Genomic DNA, 16,446 nt, shown 5'->3' on the forward strand with positions numbered 1-16,446 from the left:
GTCTGATGGATCCAAAGTCTAAGGTCAGGAATCCAAATACAAAGGTACTTGAAAAATGGTAATTAACCATATTAAACTGAAGAACTCAAAGCACCTGGCAATAAAAACAGCCTCTGATATATTGTGACCATGCACACTGGCCGACAGACAACCTTCCAGGCAGCTGCTTCAGTTTTTCCAGGCTGCAATTGTTTGCACCAAAAGGAGGGCTTGGCTCCAGAATTCAGGTCACTGTGTCTGCCCATCCGCTACACACTTGGGTATTATTCTGTATAAACCACTTAAGTCCAAGCAACAGGGCACCATCCCTGCTTTCCTACAGCCTAAGAGAACTCATTGTTACAACTGGGTTATTTTAGGCTAAACATTTTTGTCTCTCTCCCCACCCCCTCTCCTGGAAGGCTGTACCCTGCGGGGCTTATGCCATTTTAGTCTCTCAGTCTTTCATTCTAACCTGACTGTCTCTCTGCTGTAGCCTATCAGCTTTCTTTCAACATAAAAGCAGCATCTTTTCAGAACAGGAAGTAAATGGCCTCGGCATAGTATGGATTCTCCCCAGCCCTGAAGCGCTTCAATGTTTATCATCATCTAGCATCACATGGTCTGAATTAATTACCCCAATTCCCATTTCTGAAGACTTATCCCACTGAATAAAGCCAGACTGCTTCCACCATGATATGAACATAATCATGTTCTTTTAGGTTAAATCGTACCGATTTACCTGCCTCATATTTTCAAAAGCGAAATCGCAACCACAAAGTAAGATCTGATCCCATATGGCCTTACACGTACAGAAGCTGCCAGCCACGCCGCTCCTATCAAGATAAACTCACAGCGTTTGGAACCTATTACAGCTCATCTGCAAATCCCTTTTCACTGATGTGCTACAGATCAGCCAGAGGGCAAGATTCCTGGCACACCAGGAGGAGGGAAATACCATTATCTTGTTCACCCTGACTGAAACTTGTTCCTAGCAAAGGTTTACTGCCATCCCAAAAGCATTGGCTGCACGTCCTTAGAAAAGCCCGATTTCCATAATCCACCAAAGAATGAATCATATGGCCAGAGGTCAGGCTCCTGGCTGATCTAAACTGGCAGAGCTTGACTGCTGCTTACTTAGCTGTACAAAAACAAACCGGTAAATGCGAGACAGGAACCTTGAAACAAACAAAGCATCAGGGATGGCAATTGTCTGCCGTTTCAAAATGCTCCAGATCTATTTGAATCTCTCGGCTCCTGGACTACACAGGCAAGCAGGATAAAATGTACTGTGCCAGTTCAGATGGCGGGGAAGGGATGCCTTTTTTCAATTGCTCTGCCATGTAAAAAAAACTATTGAAAGTCAAAAAGAAACGCCTTGGAGAGAATATTTCAAGCCTAGCCTTGGCCCTGATTTGCTAGCTTTCTACTTGTGGTGAGTTTCTGGACATATTACATATCCTCCAACATTCTCCGATGAAAATAAGGACATTATAGTCTAATAATAATAGTAATAATAGTAATAGTAATAATCCCCTGTCCATCTGACTGGGTTGCCCCAGCCACTCTGGGCAGCTTCCAACATATATAAAAATGTAATAAAACATTAAACATTTTTTTAAAAAACTTCCCTATACAGGGCTGCTTTCAGATATCTTTTAAAGGCTGTATACAGTGGTACCTCGGGTTACATACACTTCAGGTTACAGTCTCCGCTAACCCAGAAATATTACCTCGGGTTACGAACTTTGCTTCAGGATGAGAACAGAAATCATGCTCCGGAGGTGCAGCAGCAGCAGGAGGCCCCATTAGCTAAAGTGGTGCTTCAGGTTAAGAACAGTTTCAGGTTAAGTACAGACCTCTGGAACGAATTAAGTACTTAACCTGAGGTACCACTGTAATTACTTATCTCCTTGGTTCCATACCCTCCAACATTTCTCTGATGAGACTAGGGATGCCCTAAGGAAAAGCGGGACATTCCAGAATCATATCAGAAACCGGTACGGCTTCTGTAAATCCGGCACTGACCCTGGAACATAGGGATACTTGGAGGGTCTGACATTAACATGTATGATCCTCCACTTGTAGTAGAGTATCCCATTCTGCCACCTCAGGGTTCTGCCACCTCATTTAGCGGTATCAGGGCTGCCCTTACCATTAAGCAAAGTGAAGTGACCACATCAGGCAACAGGTGCCAGAAGGCAGGGAGTATGTTTTGGAGGTGTGCCACATAGCACACCCCATAAGGCAGCCTACCACCTTCAAGTACAGTGGAGGACAATGCCTCATCACCGGTGTTGAAACTACATTCAATGGCCTGTTCAGCTCACTTCTGTACATGGAATGTGGGAGGAGGGAGCCATCTTGTTATTTTGCTCAGGCAGCAAAATGCCTTAGGCCGGATGCTGGCCACTCATGAAGTCCCTACCTGCGTAAGCTTTCCAGAGGCACAAGGTACATTTACATGTACGTTGCATGAGCACTGACCTGTTCGTGTCTAATGTCATCACACATCGATGGTGTGACCATAGGTAGAAGGCTGTGTGCAGTTCTGGTCTTCGCCTCGCCTCAAAAAGGATATTTTTAGAGACAGAAAAGTTTTTTTTTAAAGGGCAACCAGAATAATCAATGAGTTGCAGAAGCTCCCCTTTGAGGGGAGATTACAACATCTGGAACTTTTTTAGTTTAGGACAAATAATAGAGGACTATAAGATTGGCTACAGAGGTGTTTTTCTCTCACCCTCATAATACTAAAACCCAGTGATGCTGAATTTTGAAAGGCTCAGGACAGAGAAAACAAAGTACTTTTTCAAAGAGTGCACTCCAGCTACTGAATTCACTCCGACAAGATGTAGTGATGGCCACCAACTTAGATAGCTTTAAAAGAGGACTGGACAAATTTGGGGAATAGAAGGCTCCCAGTGGCTAATAGCTGTGATGACTATATTTTACCCCCACTGTCAGAGGCAGAATGCCTCTGAATAGCAGCTGCTGGGAATCACAAGTCGAAAATGTGCTGGCAAACTCAAGATGCTGCTTGTGGGTTTCCCATAGGCATCTAGCTGGCTGCGTTGAGAACAGGATGGTGGACTCGATGGGCCTTTCCAGCAGAGCTTTTCATACGGTCTTTCATAGTACTCTACTGGCACACACACCTAGGCCATTGATCACTCTTAGATATAATTACTATGTGATAATGCACATATATGTTAAGTGCATTTAAAAGTGACCAGGCCCATGTAGGAAGCTTATATAGGTAAGGGTGAACTGCTTCAGGCCATGGCCTCACCTAGCATAAATGGACAAAACGATAAATGATTTGATGGCCTTCATCAAAGAAGAAACGACTAACCTTCTTGCCAGGAATAACTGCACAAGAATGTTAACGGAAATAGTAGAAAGCAGGTATTCCGCTACTGGTACGGTACACCAGGGCCCAGCCCTACCATAAGGCAGAGAGAGGCAGCTGCCTCAGGTAGCAATTGTAGAGGAGGGGCGTATGGCTCCAGCCCTTACCATTCCCCTGAGTCTGCTAACCTGCTACCTCCAGGTGCGGTGTAGAAAACACTGTACTATCACCAGTGATGAAGTAAGCTAAAACTGCCAGTCCAATTGGATTTTATGTATGGGATGGTAGGGTGCCATTTTGTCCTTTGCCTCAGGCAGTAAAATATATTGGGCAGGACCTGCTGTGCATTCTGCATATGTTGACCATCTTATTCAGGGCCAAACTAGTCAGTATAGGAAACGTATGAGCACATTCTCTCCTATGTTGTTTTTTTAAAACAAACAAACAAACAGCAACCATAAAAAGTCAGGGAGCAGAATCAGACCCAGGCAATAAAAATGTCCCCATGCATACAGCAGCTTTGGGTTAGTGATTTTCACCAGGATCATAGCATAAGACGAAGGTGTTACACCTTCTTCACCATGCTGAGAGGTCCCAATCCTGACTGCTGTCTCCCCCTGCAATTGGTGCTTATTTTTAAAACATGAAGTATATTTGTACATTTAACTAATTGTCTAGTTTGTGTGGGCATAAAGTAGCTGCACAACAGAATGAACTCAAAACACAAAAAGTAAATAAGCCTCAGCTAATTAGCCAGAGCTCCAAGAAACAAAAGACAATGGTCAGATCATTGGCTTGGCGGGTGTTTAAACAAATTTCAAGGAAGCTGGGATTATTTACCCCTGTTGCAATTGAATCTGGCCCACCATTTCCCAAGGAACTTATTTTAGAACAATTCAGGATTCATCACTACCCCCCCCATGCTACACACAAGCCTGCAACTAGGTTCAGTTATGGATTTTATTATATTGTTAATTTAAATGCTCATTTAAAAGGAGATGGAGGCTCAAGCAAGGAATGTTGTCAAAAGACAGTGAGCAATAAAATTAAGCAAGTATATTAAATTAAAACATGAGTTTTGTATTGGTAGAAATAATTGTATTTACAATCCTGGAGATTAAAAAACCCATTTATGTACTGGAAAATTGATCTACTTTCTTAATGCATTGATCAACATGCCCTTGTAGTTTATGTTGCAGGAGGGATTTTTCATTTCCCTGCCCTTTCTCTTATGTGGCCCCAATCCAGAGAAATATTCCCAAAGACTTGTGCATGATGTTGCACTTACCATTTCAAAGATGGATCTAGTCTGGACTGCAGAAGTTTCTGTATGGGTCAAACTAGACAGGACACTAGAAAATGCTTCATTTTTTTGTAAACCGCTTTAATGTATTTTTAAACAATCAAACGGTACATAGAATTTTACAAGATAAATAAATTAAATGCATCAGAGTACCGTAGTTTAAAATTTGTAGTAATAGACATGGGGGGCCCCCCAAATTTCATTCAGATTGCAATGTATAGGGAGAATTTAACCTTCCCTCCTCACCCGTGTTCCTGACAAAAACTGCTTTTCATGCTGCTATTTGCCTTAGAAAACACATTTAATTGGTCCAAATTAGATTTCTGTTGAGATCATGGCTGCAGTGGGAAGAGCTAAATCTCCCCTCCCTGCACTCTAAGATTCCAATGAGAATCCACCCAGCCATTGTTACAATTTAGAAATTCCCGGACCTGCTTCCAAGTTTGGCCGTCAGCCTTAATTAGCTCTCAGGTGAGACAGGTATTAGGAGAAAGGTGTGCCTTGGACATGAAACAAGGTCAAATGCAGCCCTTCAGTCATGTATGGAAGCCCACTAGGGACAGTATATGTGTTTTGGGTTCTGCTGCTTGCCTGAACAACAGACACTGTCAAGTGTCTCGCAGGACAAAATACATGACTGTTGCACTGCAGTTGACTTGATGGGTCATAAGTTGTTCAGGCCTGCATTAAAAAAATCAGTCAAGACCAGATTTTCAGTCACTGTAAAATGGGAGTTCTGCATTAGTTGGTGGCTGGGGAGCACTTAAAAAAAAAAGTCTTAATCATAAGCACAATGAATAGAATTCCAACTAAATCTCCATAGTTTTGGGTGCTCCCAGACTGCTGTTATTTTCAGGTGGGATTTACTCACATACCAACAACTTCAGGTTGTGCAATCAAAGTTGGTTTGGTACTTTTGCTCAACAAACTCCCCACCCGCCCACCCCACCCCGCAACTGGATTTTTCTGCAATGAGGAAAGTGGTGTGAAAACGCCCCAGAAAGTGGAGGATAACAATTGCCTGAGGCAATGTTGTAGAAGCTCCCCACAAATAAACCAGAATGAATGCTTCATAAACAACCAACATGAAAAAGAGTTCTAAAAGCCAAGCAGAGGTGCGATCAAAATTTTCCTTCTACTCTGGATTAATAAATCTGTAATAATGACTATGCCCTGGTTGGGTGTTCACACAATGGCTAGTGCTGTTTCAAATCATTGCTGTCTCCCCACTTCCCCCCATACAGGCATCCATCAATAGAGTCTAAGGAGGCTAACAGTAAGCTAAAAACAAACAATCAATACAACACAACATCAAAACCAAAAATCCAATAAAACAGTTAAAAGAACAGTGCTAGCAATAAGTACACTAAGTCCAGCAACAGTCCAAGACATTTTGCTCCCTGAGGCAGAATAACTAATGGCGCAATATCGCTCTCCCCACTTTGAAGGTGCAGAGTGCCCAAAATTGGCTAAGTAATTTGGGCACTTTATTTCAAACAATGCAGGCAGAAAATCTCATAGGCTTTTCCTATGACGGTCAAAAATAAGAATAATAACCTTTTCATGACACTCAAAATCAGCAGCCTGAGACAACTACTTCACCCCACCTAATGTTAGGGCTGGTTCTGCATCAGCCACCAAAGGCTCGGGAGAATAAGAACTAAAGGACTACAAGATTGGCTTGCATGAGTGTCACTGAGGAATTTATTCTATAAACAGGGTACAATCAAAGAGAAGGCCCTGCCCACTGTTGCCTCCTGTGTTATTTATATAAATGGTATTAAAGTGATGCAGTACTTAATTCTGTTAATATGATGGCCTAAGCCAGGAGTGGGGATGGTGTGGCCTTCCAGATGTTACTGGACTACTACAACATCTAACCATTGGCCACGTTGGCTGGCGCTCATGGGAGTTGAAGTCCAAGATTGTCTGGAGGACCACAGCTTTGTCACAACTGGTTTAACCAGGCTAGTAATATGCATATATGAATTTTTTTTTTTTGAACAGCACAGTGTTCTCCTGGGACTACTTTTATGTCCTTTCCTGCCCCGCTTTTTCCAATAGGCTTTTGCCCTTTAATCTTCATATTGGGTTCACTTTACATGCAAAGCTGGATAGTAGTTATGAAGCAATGTAGACTAGGAAATTTAGCAATTATGGGGCAAGAATTTAGATCACCTTATATATTGGTAACAGGCTGAAAAAGGCAGCAAAGAGTAGGACTAAAATAACAGGCCTTACAACGGAGGGAAGTAAGCAGTGGTGTTCCTCAAGGGTCTGTATTGGCTTGGGAATCCACAACTACTTGTTTATACATGATATGATGTTTGGGGTGAGAAGAGAAGTGGTCAGGTTGTGGCCAGCCACCCTTGGTACAAGGTGCTAGACTAGGTGGATTCTTAACCCAGCAGGGCTCTTAAATTCGTAAGAAATCGCTAGTCAATTCCCTCCTTCGTGATTCAGGCAGTGATAATTGGAGACACGAAGCTAAATTCATGAGCTAAATTTTCAAAAAAAGGCAAACAGCTCCTTTGCTGAGAGAAGGAGGAATTTAAGACAGATTCTAGTATCCATCTGTTTCTACTAAGCTGAAAGTGGGCTTCTGAGTTCAGATGCACATCTTGGGAATAAATGGAAAGGTGTCGCCTTTTCAAATTACAGCAGGCATAACTGCCGCCCCCCCCCCCAATGTTTCCCCATATTTGGAAAAATAGTGAGAACAAGTGGACATAAAATGCCAGATTGGTTTCTGAATAATGAGGACACGGCTGTTGGTCCAGGACCAGGACAGGAGACCTGTCATCTGTAGGCCACTTGGTCTGATATGTCAACTTCACATCTCAAAGATGCTGACATTCATTGTCATTTGATGTCCGTTTTAGAGATGTGAGTAATGAGGGTGAAAATTATTTTCTGTCCCATCCTTTTGGGTATGGGTATTAACCAAAATCCCCCCTCACTGCTTTTCGCCAGCAGAAAGTGGGATCACAAATGAATGGTCTCTTCTTGACTTGGCCTCAAAGAAGGCAGCACCAGATGAGTATTCATCTACTGCAGAAAACCGGCCCAAATGAAAGGACTGTTGTGGATGGCAGATGGAGAGATGCATTGAGCTGTCATCACATCTAAAGGACTTTCAGAGAAAGCTGAACAGAGCCCGAGAGAGCCAGCATGGACAGATATGAAAATACAGAACCAAGCGAGAAATTGAGAGAGGTACCTTTTCTGATCACCATTAAGGAAAGGGTCATTAGCAGCACATCCATCAGGTCCATCGTGCATGAGCGTGCACTGAACAGCAATGATCTTCAGAGCTGGGGAGAGGAAAAGGCCCAGCATGCTCTTCATTTCATTCTCCTTCTGACGTTGTGATTAGTTTCCATACAGTAGTTTATTTCGTTTGCTTGTGGTTTCAATCGTCAGGAAACTGTCAGTACACTCTTAGTCCTGGTGGCAACTCAAGCAGACTGAAAAGTGCAGCAATGTGAAAAAAAGGTATTGGGGGTGGGGAGGGGGCAGGAAAGCAATATGAAACCCATGTGAAATAATACTGGCGTATACCACAGGCCACTAGCATTAGGATGCCCATCATCATGGCCAGAGGACACACACAAAGAACCAAGGTCCTGGTAGTTGTACACATCATTCTTTGTCTCATATGTAGATGCTACTGGAGTTGTCTTATTATTTTGGCTCCAGGACTTTCATGTTCCTCCTCCCTTTAGATGCCCGACATGTGAATGAATAGTGTTTCGGTTTTTCTTCCTTTCAAAATTAAGATATTGATTTTTTAAAATAGAGAGCAAGAAACAAATCCCCAATCACCACCTTCCTGCTCCCTGGTCAAACCAGCTAGGAATATACAAATCATGCCAGAGTGCTTTCCCACTTATGTCCCCGTCTGCCAGGCAGGCAGAAACCATGGTCTTTCATTGTGGCGTATATAATAAAACTGGACCAAATGATATAGAATTTGTCAGATGTGTATCAGATTTATTTGCATACGCAGCTTGTGGGTCAACTTTTCCATTAATGCCAAGATCCAAGTTTGGATAGTCCAATCCCATAACAAGTTTCCAGCCAGGGTTCTCTGGTACTTGGCAATCGTCAGTCTAGCTGCTATGATGGGATATATAACTAAGTCTTTACGAAGCAATGTTTCAACATCGGCATCAAAAACAGAAAGGAGTGCAAGCCTGGTGTCAGGTGAAAGTTTTTGTTTAGCTGTATGTTCCATTTCCTGAAAAACTTCACCCAAATAAAGCAACTTTGGAGCAAGACCACTGCATGTAATTTTAAAAAGCTGGTGGACCTGCATTCTCTCCAGCAGCTGTTATATCTGCTACTCAATATCCTGCTAAGCTGCTGCAGATAGAAGTGCCAAGGATGGGTAGGTTTAATAGTGCTTTCCTTGACCCTAGCTGAATCTGACCAAAGAAACAGAGCAACCCAGATTGCCTGCCATTCCTCATCAGATATAGGCATCCCTGTATCACCTTCCCAAAACTTTTTCAATCCATAATTAAAACCTGTAGGAGTCTGAGCAAGCATTTTGTAAAGGTTCTTTTGAATTCAAAAGAAGATCTAGGAGCATGGCTTTTGATCTCAGGGTGAGTTATTAAGTAGAAAGTATGATAGATATGTATGAATATTGGTCACTGACCATAATGAAGAGATTGATTGATAGACTGATGGATATGTATCCGATGAAATGGAACATCTTTTAATTTGGTTTGAATCACATCATCTTTCAGAAGTGCTGGCCTCGCTTAAATCACCACTTTCCCATTTCCTGAAAATATATCTGAGTTCTGAAATAAAGGGTGTTCAGTAACGGGTCATGGAAGAGATGGAAGGTCCAAAAATCTAACCATGAGATCTGCAGATCGCCCTGGATCATTAACAAAATATTTTTAAAATGAGAGCCGTTGTGCTATCACTGAAGGGTTGGCAAGGCCAGATATTTTTAACGGTTGGAGCAAACCAAACTGCCTTTTGAAGTCACAGCTGCTTTTTACCATTTATTGAGGTATTTATTGTGTATTCACAGGAGAATAGTTTGAAAAAGAAAAAGTAATATTGGAAGCCACATCATTTTTATGGCTGCTGTCTAAGCCAGGCAGGACCAAGTGGCAATTTTCCAATTTTGTGATTGGAGTTTTAATTCTGAAATCAGCCATTTGTAATTTAAGGTAAAGTGTCCACAGAAATGCATGTATTAGTGAAAATAACATAAAATATTAGAGCAAATTACTTGCAAAAATATTTACGTTAGGCAAAAATGGATACAAAAATATATTTAATTAGGAGAAATTCACACTAAAATGCTGACAGATTTTCATGAGATTTTTTAAAATCACAAATTCTTGTGGAAATGTGGAGAAGTGATTTTTTAAGATTGGAAAAATGAGAAACTTAGGAGACTGAAATTGACAGATTCGTCTGTCCCTAACCACAAGCCTCTCTCATAAAACCAGTGGTTTTTTTCTGGGGGGAATGCAAGATTACGCATACCCCTAAACATTTTGTGAATCTTTGTACTTTTTTCCATTTACTGTATTTATTTTTCCTGATTTGAACTATAAAATGGTGATTTTCTTGAGTCAAATTGAGAGTACCCCTAAACATTTTTTTTAGAAAAAAGCACTGCATCAAACCATTTGTTACCTGTAGTAACATTTCCATTTGAATGGACAGCACATCCTGTGGCCTTTAATCTGGTGCTCTTACCCAGATAAATTAGAAGGAACCACAGACAGGCAAAAGTATCTCACCTCACACTTTTAAAGTTACTTCTGCCCTAAGTCCTCTGCACAAAGAAAACCACCACATGCAAGGCCCATGAAGTTTAACTGCTGCCCTCTAATGGAGAGCAGTCAATACTACAGAAATGCATTGGTGCATGGGGCTGCAGGATTGACATGATATCGGAGACATATCGACCCACAGCAAATCATTATCTTGACCTTACTTTGGACATGATCTAGGAGGCTGCCACACTGTCGTTTATTTGTGAACTTGGTGCTGCTCCTGCATGCAAGTTCTGTGCAGTGTCCACACAACCTTGTATTCATCAGAATGCTCTCTCTGCCTGTCTCTCACACGCAGTCTATATTTACCATTTCTGCCTTTTTTCTTTTTGTTCCTTATTGATTTTCTGCAGATATGGTAGACTTCTCACATTTTGATGAGGGTATTGTGTGGACACTGTGCAAAACATGCAAGCATTAGCAGTGCCAAGTCCACTGCTATGAGGTAGTCCCCTAAAGTCAAAATAAAGTATTGGCAGTTTCCCTTAACCAACAGAACTTAATTTGAGAAGACCATCTAAGAATCACTTGTCACTGTAAGGAAGCAGACAGTGTGGCTTCCAAATCTTGCGAGAAGTGCTGGCAAGTGGATGTGCTTCTGCTTCTTGCAGTTCCATTGTACTGTCCAAATGGAAATACATGGGGGGGGGGGAATGTGCAAGCCATATGCTTGAGCCAGTGCAAGAGAGTGGATTTTGCGCCAGGAGACACATGGCCCCAGTCATACACAAACACAATCTGTTGCGGGTATCAAGCTGCTTGGTTGTAACTCAGCCACAGAGGAGAGGAACCACTGCCATTTTTTAATTTGGAATGAGATTTCCGTATCAGATGTTCCCCTCTTCCTCTTTATTTGCTTGTTAAATTAGTGCAGGATACGACTGCCAGGCAGAAAAGGGCAACCCAAATAATCCATAGGCTGGAGAAACAGATGGCAGATTTCTACAGGCACTTTCAAGCCTCTCTTCACAGACAGAAACAAAAGATGAGAATTCTGCACTCAGAAAAATATTGTTCTGCAGTCCTGTGGTACTGTGGCTTTTATTCTGCCCTTCCCTCTATAGATGTATAATCTAGATTAGACAAATCTGGAATAAAGGCAGGAGGTGGAGGATGAATCTTTCCACCTAGCAGCACCGTGATTGTTCCTCCGTTCTGTTCAAGGCAGACATGGTGGATATGTAGACCTACAGATGTTGTTGAACTACAACTCCTATCACCTCCAGATAGCACCGTCAATGGTCAGGGATGATGAGAGCTGTCATCCAGAAAGATTGGGGGTCACACAGGTTGCCCACCCTTAGTGTAATGTTTTAATAGCAAGGCTGGCATTGGGGTAGAGAGAAGACATGTGACAGCAATAGCCATGACTGACTCCCACTGCAAGCTACATAATGACCCAAAGAGACGCTCTGCCTATTGCACCTGGAGACTAGTCCCTCTAGAACGTCCACCATGGCTATAACCTCGCAGCTGCCTTGCACCCCCTGCAGCTTCATTCACATCAGCATTCCTCCCTCCCCATGACGCCCAAAAGGAAATGTCACTCTTGATTATTTGTTAATTACTCACCACCCAGAGCCGATTATTGTGGAAGCACAGTAGTTAATGGCTGAGTTGATTTATACATCTTTCAATTTGCCACTTAACAGCCCCTAGCAATGACTGTCTTTACAAATGCCTCATTAAATTTCATTTAGTTAAATGTCTTTTGCCTTGTTACAGAAAGGATTTTTTTAAGAAAATAGTTATCTCAGCTGGTCGGTACCTATTTTTCTCGTTATGTCTACAGGTTACAAGTGTATATGGGATTTGTAGCGGAACCTGCCAACTTTGCCTCTCCCAGTGCCTTGTTACTTGGAAAGAGGATCTTGTTGGTACATATAAAATGCTGAAACTGTGGAAATTTTAGTATTTTTGGAGTGGGACACCTTGAGCGACCCTAAAAGATTAAGACACCCTGAAATGGGAAAAAGGAGAGGCAGCCTCAGGAATGTGTCTTTTGAAGGTCACGTGAATTTCAAAATGTGTTTTCTTTATGTTTTCATGGGGGCGGGAACCCTGATTCTCTGCCCTATTAGCACAGCTTCCAGGGTGGTTAACAACCATAAAAGCAATCAGAGCAATGAAATGAAAACACCAGCACAATGTAATTGGCAATACAACCCTATGGATGTCTACTCAGAAGTACACCCTGCTGAGGTCAATGGAACTAACTTCCAAGGAAGATGATTATAGAATTGCAGCCTAAAAGAGCAAAATGGAAACAGCAGGGGAAGATAAAAATAAGTGAGTGTAACCAGCAGAAGACCCACTTAGCTGGCATTTAAGAATGCTGGGGGAAATGGAAGAAAGCTCTCTGACTGGCAAAAGAAAGGTGTGAGAGTGAGGCACCAGCCAGGCCATCCTCTCTGAGGAAAGCCGTCCAGAAGTGAGGCAAAAAAGAGAGAGAGATAGACTGAGAATGATGGGGTTAATATGTTTTAGCAATGGGATATGTACAGTCTTCAGAAGGGAAGAGGATAGGATTACTGACATATGAGACAGCTACTGTACTAGTTTCTATTTTCATTTATTCAAAGTATTAATAAGCTACCTTTTGAGGTCAAGTAGTGTACAAAAGAATGTATGAAACATGTCATAGTGGTATACATTATTATAAGAAGGCTTGTCTGAATTACATGAGCCCAGGGTAGGGAACCCTTTTTATTTCAAGGGCTGCATTCTCACAGGGTAATCTGTTGGGGGCCACATACAAGCAGTATGTAGGGCCAGAGGCAAACTGCAGGTGGATTCAGAGGTGAGTAGCATTTGTAGAATTATAGGATTGCTTGCTCTCACTCTCTGCCATTACATATTTTTTATGGGCTTGCTGAGTAGCCCCCCCTCTCTTTTTCACACACACACACACACCACAGAAGAGGGATCCAGCAAGGGAAGATGGGCTTAATTATGGGCTGAGTGAGAACCAACTGACTCAGAAGGTATCAGTGGGATCTGTTGCCTGGCAACTACCAACATGGAAAGACTTGCCTTCACTGAGTGAGATCCAGCTGCTCAGTCCCACTCTCCTGAGGAGAAATGTCAGCAGTAGCTCTGATGCCTAGTAGGCAGAGGCCAAATGGAAACATCAAGGAAAACCATGGATATGAACAAGAAATGCCAGCAGTATAATCCTTACACCCTATAGAAATCATGTTAACTTTGTTATTGGGGTGGACAAATCTGTCAATTTCGGTTTCTCTCAGTTTCTTATTTTTCAATAGACAAAATTTCATTCATTTGTTCATTTTTCTGACCATAAGTTCAGTTCTCTGGATTTCTAGATCTGTTTGCATTTTTTTTTAAAGTCCCAATGAAAATTCGCCAACATTTTAGTGTGAATTTTTCCTAATATACAAGATTTGAACCTAATTTTGCCTATCATGGACATTTTTGCAAAGCAATTTCTTTTACAGTGCATTTTTGTATGTTGTTTCATATGCATTTTATTCATGCTTCATCCCAATATTTGCATTTTTGTACACATTTGTCAGCTGGACAACTGTGTTGCAAAATTCAGAGAAGTGGCCATTTCAAAGGATGGCTCTAATTTGGTCTGCATATTGCTTCAGAAAGCGTGAATTAGACAGAATCACCTGTGAACTGAATCAATTTTCTCCCTAACCCTACTGACAACAGACCTGAATGTGATTTTCATTGTGGTAACATTTTGTGAGCTGCCCTGAGAGCTTCTGTGTGTGACAAATCTGTATATTCTTATCAGTATGAATAGATAAGAAGTAGTGATTCCCAGTCTGCAGAGCAAGAGTGGGCCCACAGGGTCCTGAGGGCCTCATGTGACCTCCCAGCCATGCCTCAGGTCCATTGCCACTGACACAGAGAAGGCCTTCTGTGGTATAGAAAGATAAATTTTACCAGGCGCAACGTCTCCCACCACTGATGTATTAGGACAGGCAAAGAGGTACCCACTAAAATCTGCTAGACAACTATTAGAAGACATCTGAATGCAGCCTTGTTTAGGGAAGCTTTTAATGTTTGATGCATTGCTGTTTTTTAATATTTTGTTGGAAGCCGCCCAGAGTGGCTGGGGAAGCCCAGCCAGATAGGCGGGGCATAGATAAACAAATAAATAAATAAATAAATGGCACAATAGTCCTGCTCTGTGTGACATCTGACCTTCACAAAGAAGGACATATGGGGAATCTCTGTGTGTCTGGTTTCTTCACTATACAGCTTTTGGCAAAAGCTGAAGACAGAACCCTTTAACCGGGCCTTTGACCCCTCAGATGTGCACTTCCAGGGCCCACCCTATTCCTGTAATTTGACTACTTTTGACTAATCTGTTTTGACTACTTTTCATTTGCAATTGTTGTAATAAATGACAGCACCAGCTCCTGTGATGTGGATCTTCTTTTCCTTCCTTCAGCATTGGATTTTCTACTGCTCTGAAGGAGGAGAGGAGCAACCTCCTGCCTTCAGCATCATGAAGAGTAGGAGAGGCTCTCCCATGGCCCTTGAGCAAGTATTTTGCCCTAACACACTAAGGAATGAGAGAGGATTGTTTTGACGCGCAGCAGACCACATACTAAGCGGATAACATGACCAGACAATTGAAACAATACACAGAGGACTCTTAATTGACACATGAGGATTAGTTAGTTAAAACCTGTGGTGATTCCAATTGTCCAGCCACATTATCCACTTTAAAGACCGTTTATCTTGTAGGGCTACTTTAGTATTGCTTTTCAGAGAGGAATTTCCAGCTGCAAATGTTCACTGCTTTTAGCATTTAATCCATACACCTCTTTCAGCTACTTTAATTGGAACATATAGTGTTTTGTCCATCAGCTACTGAAGGAAATTTGTGTTTGAACATGCACTTTACTAATTTAACCACAATAATTTCCATAGGAATTATGCTTAGCTTGGTAGATCTGTCATTTTGTCAGCAGGAGTTGAGGAATTTAATTCCTGGGCTAAATGATGCCTGCTTCAAGATGGACAGCTCCTAAAACTATTCATTTGTTATCTTTCTCTGTGTGCTACACATGAAATTGCAATTGACTCCCCGCACTGCTGGGGGTATTGCACTTTCTGCATGTGAACATCCTCTTATGTCCCATCTATCCTAGAGATGTGAAATCACCATGTGAATGGGGAAGGGGAAGGGGAAGGTACAATTCACCTCCTAAGCAACATATATTCTTTTTTCCCTTCTTTATTTTTAAAGACAAGCATCTGTCTGGGTTTCTCCAATATGGTTCTGCTTGGGATGTGTGCTTACGGCTGCAGCCTTTTCTCAGTGACTAGCATAGCAATCTGAATCAAACTGCTTCTTCAAAATGCTATTTTGGCTTAACAATGGTATAAGGTGCTCTGAGTCTACTGGGAGGAGATGAGGTTAGGGGAAGTATAGAAATTCAAATGAAGTTCAGCACAAATTTCAGAGGGGCTTAAATTGCCCAGGAAAGGTCCCTGGGATCTGAACAAATTTGTCCAGGCCAGCTGGTCCCTCCCAACCACTCTGCATACAACTCCTTTATTGGACTGGACTTTGCTCATTCACTTAAAAAAATACTGTAGTTATGCTGTTGTGCAAGAGGAAAGAGCTCTTTAAGAGCTCTATAAGAACTTTGCACTTAACTGTACAAACAAACGTCTGTGAGGGCCCTAAATCTTGTTTTGTTTTTGGCGTCAGTTTCCAAATATGACTTGAAGGAATGCAAATATTAAAACAGTTGCATTTGGGGGTTTTTAAAAAGTGATTGGGACAGTCCAATGGGCAGAGAAAGAAGCAGATTTCAGAATGAGAGGAAGACTTTTTTTAACTTAAAAAAAATGGGAAGGAACACAATTCTTTACACCACAGGCTCTTGAAGTAAAATGTCAGCAGAGAAGTGTCTTTTGGCTACCTCCCTAATCCAATGCTTGTGCAGTGCTGGACTAGGAGTCAGAAGAGTAATCTACCCTCTTCCAATTGGTACAAACCACACCTGCCTCAC

The 16,446-nt window shown here is 42.0% G+C and overlaps 1 protein-coding gene across 3 annotated transcripts in view; it reads right to left on the reverse strand.

The window, feature by feature from the left end:
* The window catches only part of CD6 (CD6 molecule), a 41,852-nt gene extending 33,269 nt beyond the window's left edge, over positions 1-8,583 (reverse strand). For all 3 annotated transcript variants that reach the window (XM_081200765.1, XM_081200764.1, XM_081200763.1), the window contains exon 1: positions 7,852-8,583. In XM_081200765.1, the coding sequence (XP_081056891.1) occupies positions 7,852-7,906 (55 nt within the window). In that variant the 5' untranslated portion in view covers positions 7,907-8,583. The remainder of the gene's footprint in view (positions 1-7,851) is intronic.
* Between the last annotated feature and the right edge of the window lie 7,863 nt (positions 8,584-16,446).

Source organism: Podarcis bocagei, assembly GCF_964188305.1.
Source record: "Podarcis bocagei genome assembly, chromosome: 1".
Lineage (NCBI taxonomy): Eukaryota > Metazoa > Chordata > Lepidosauria > Squamata > Lacertidae > Podarcis > Podarcis bocagei.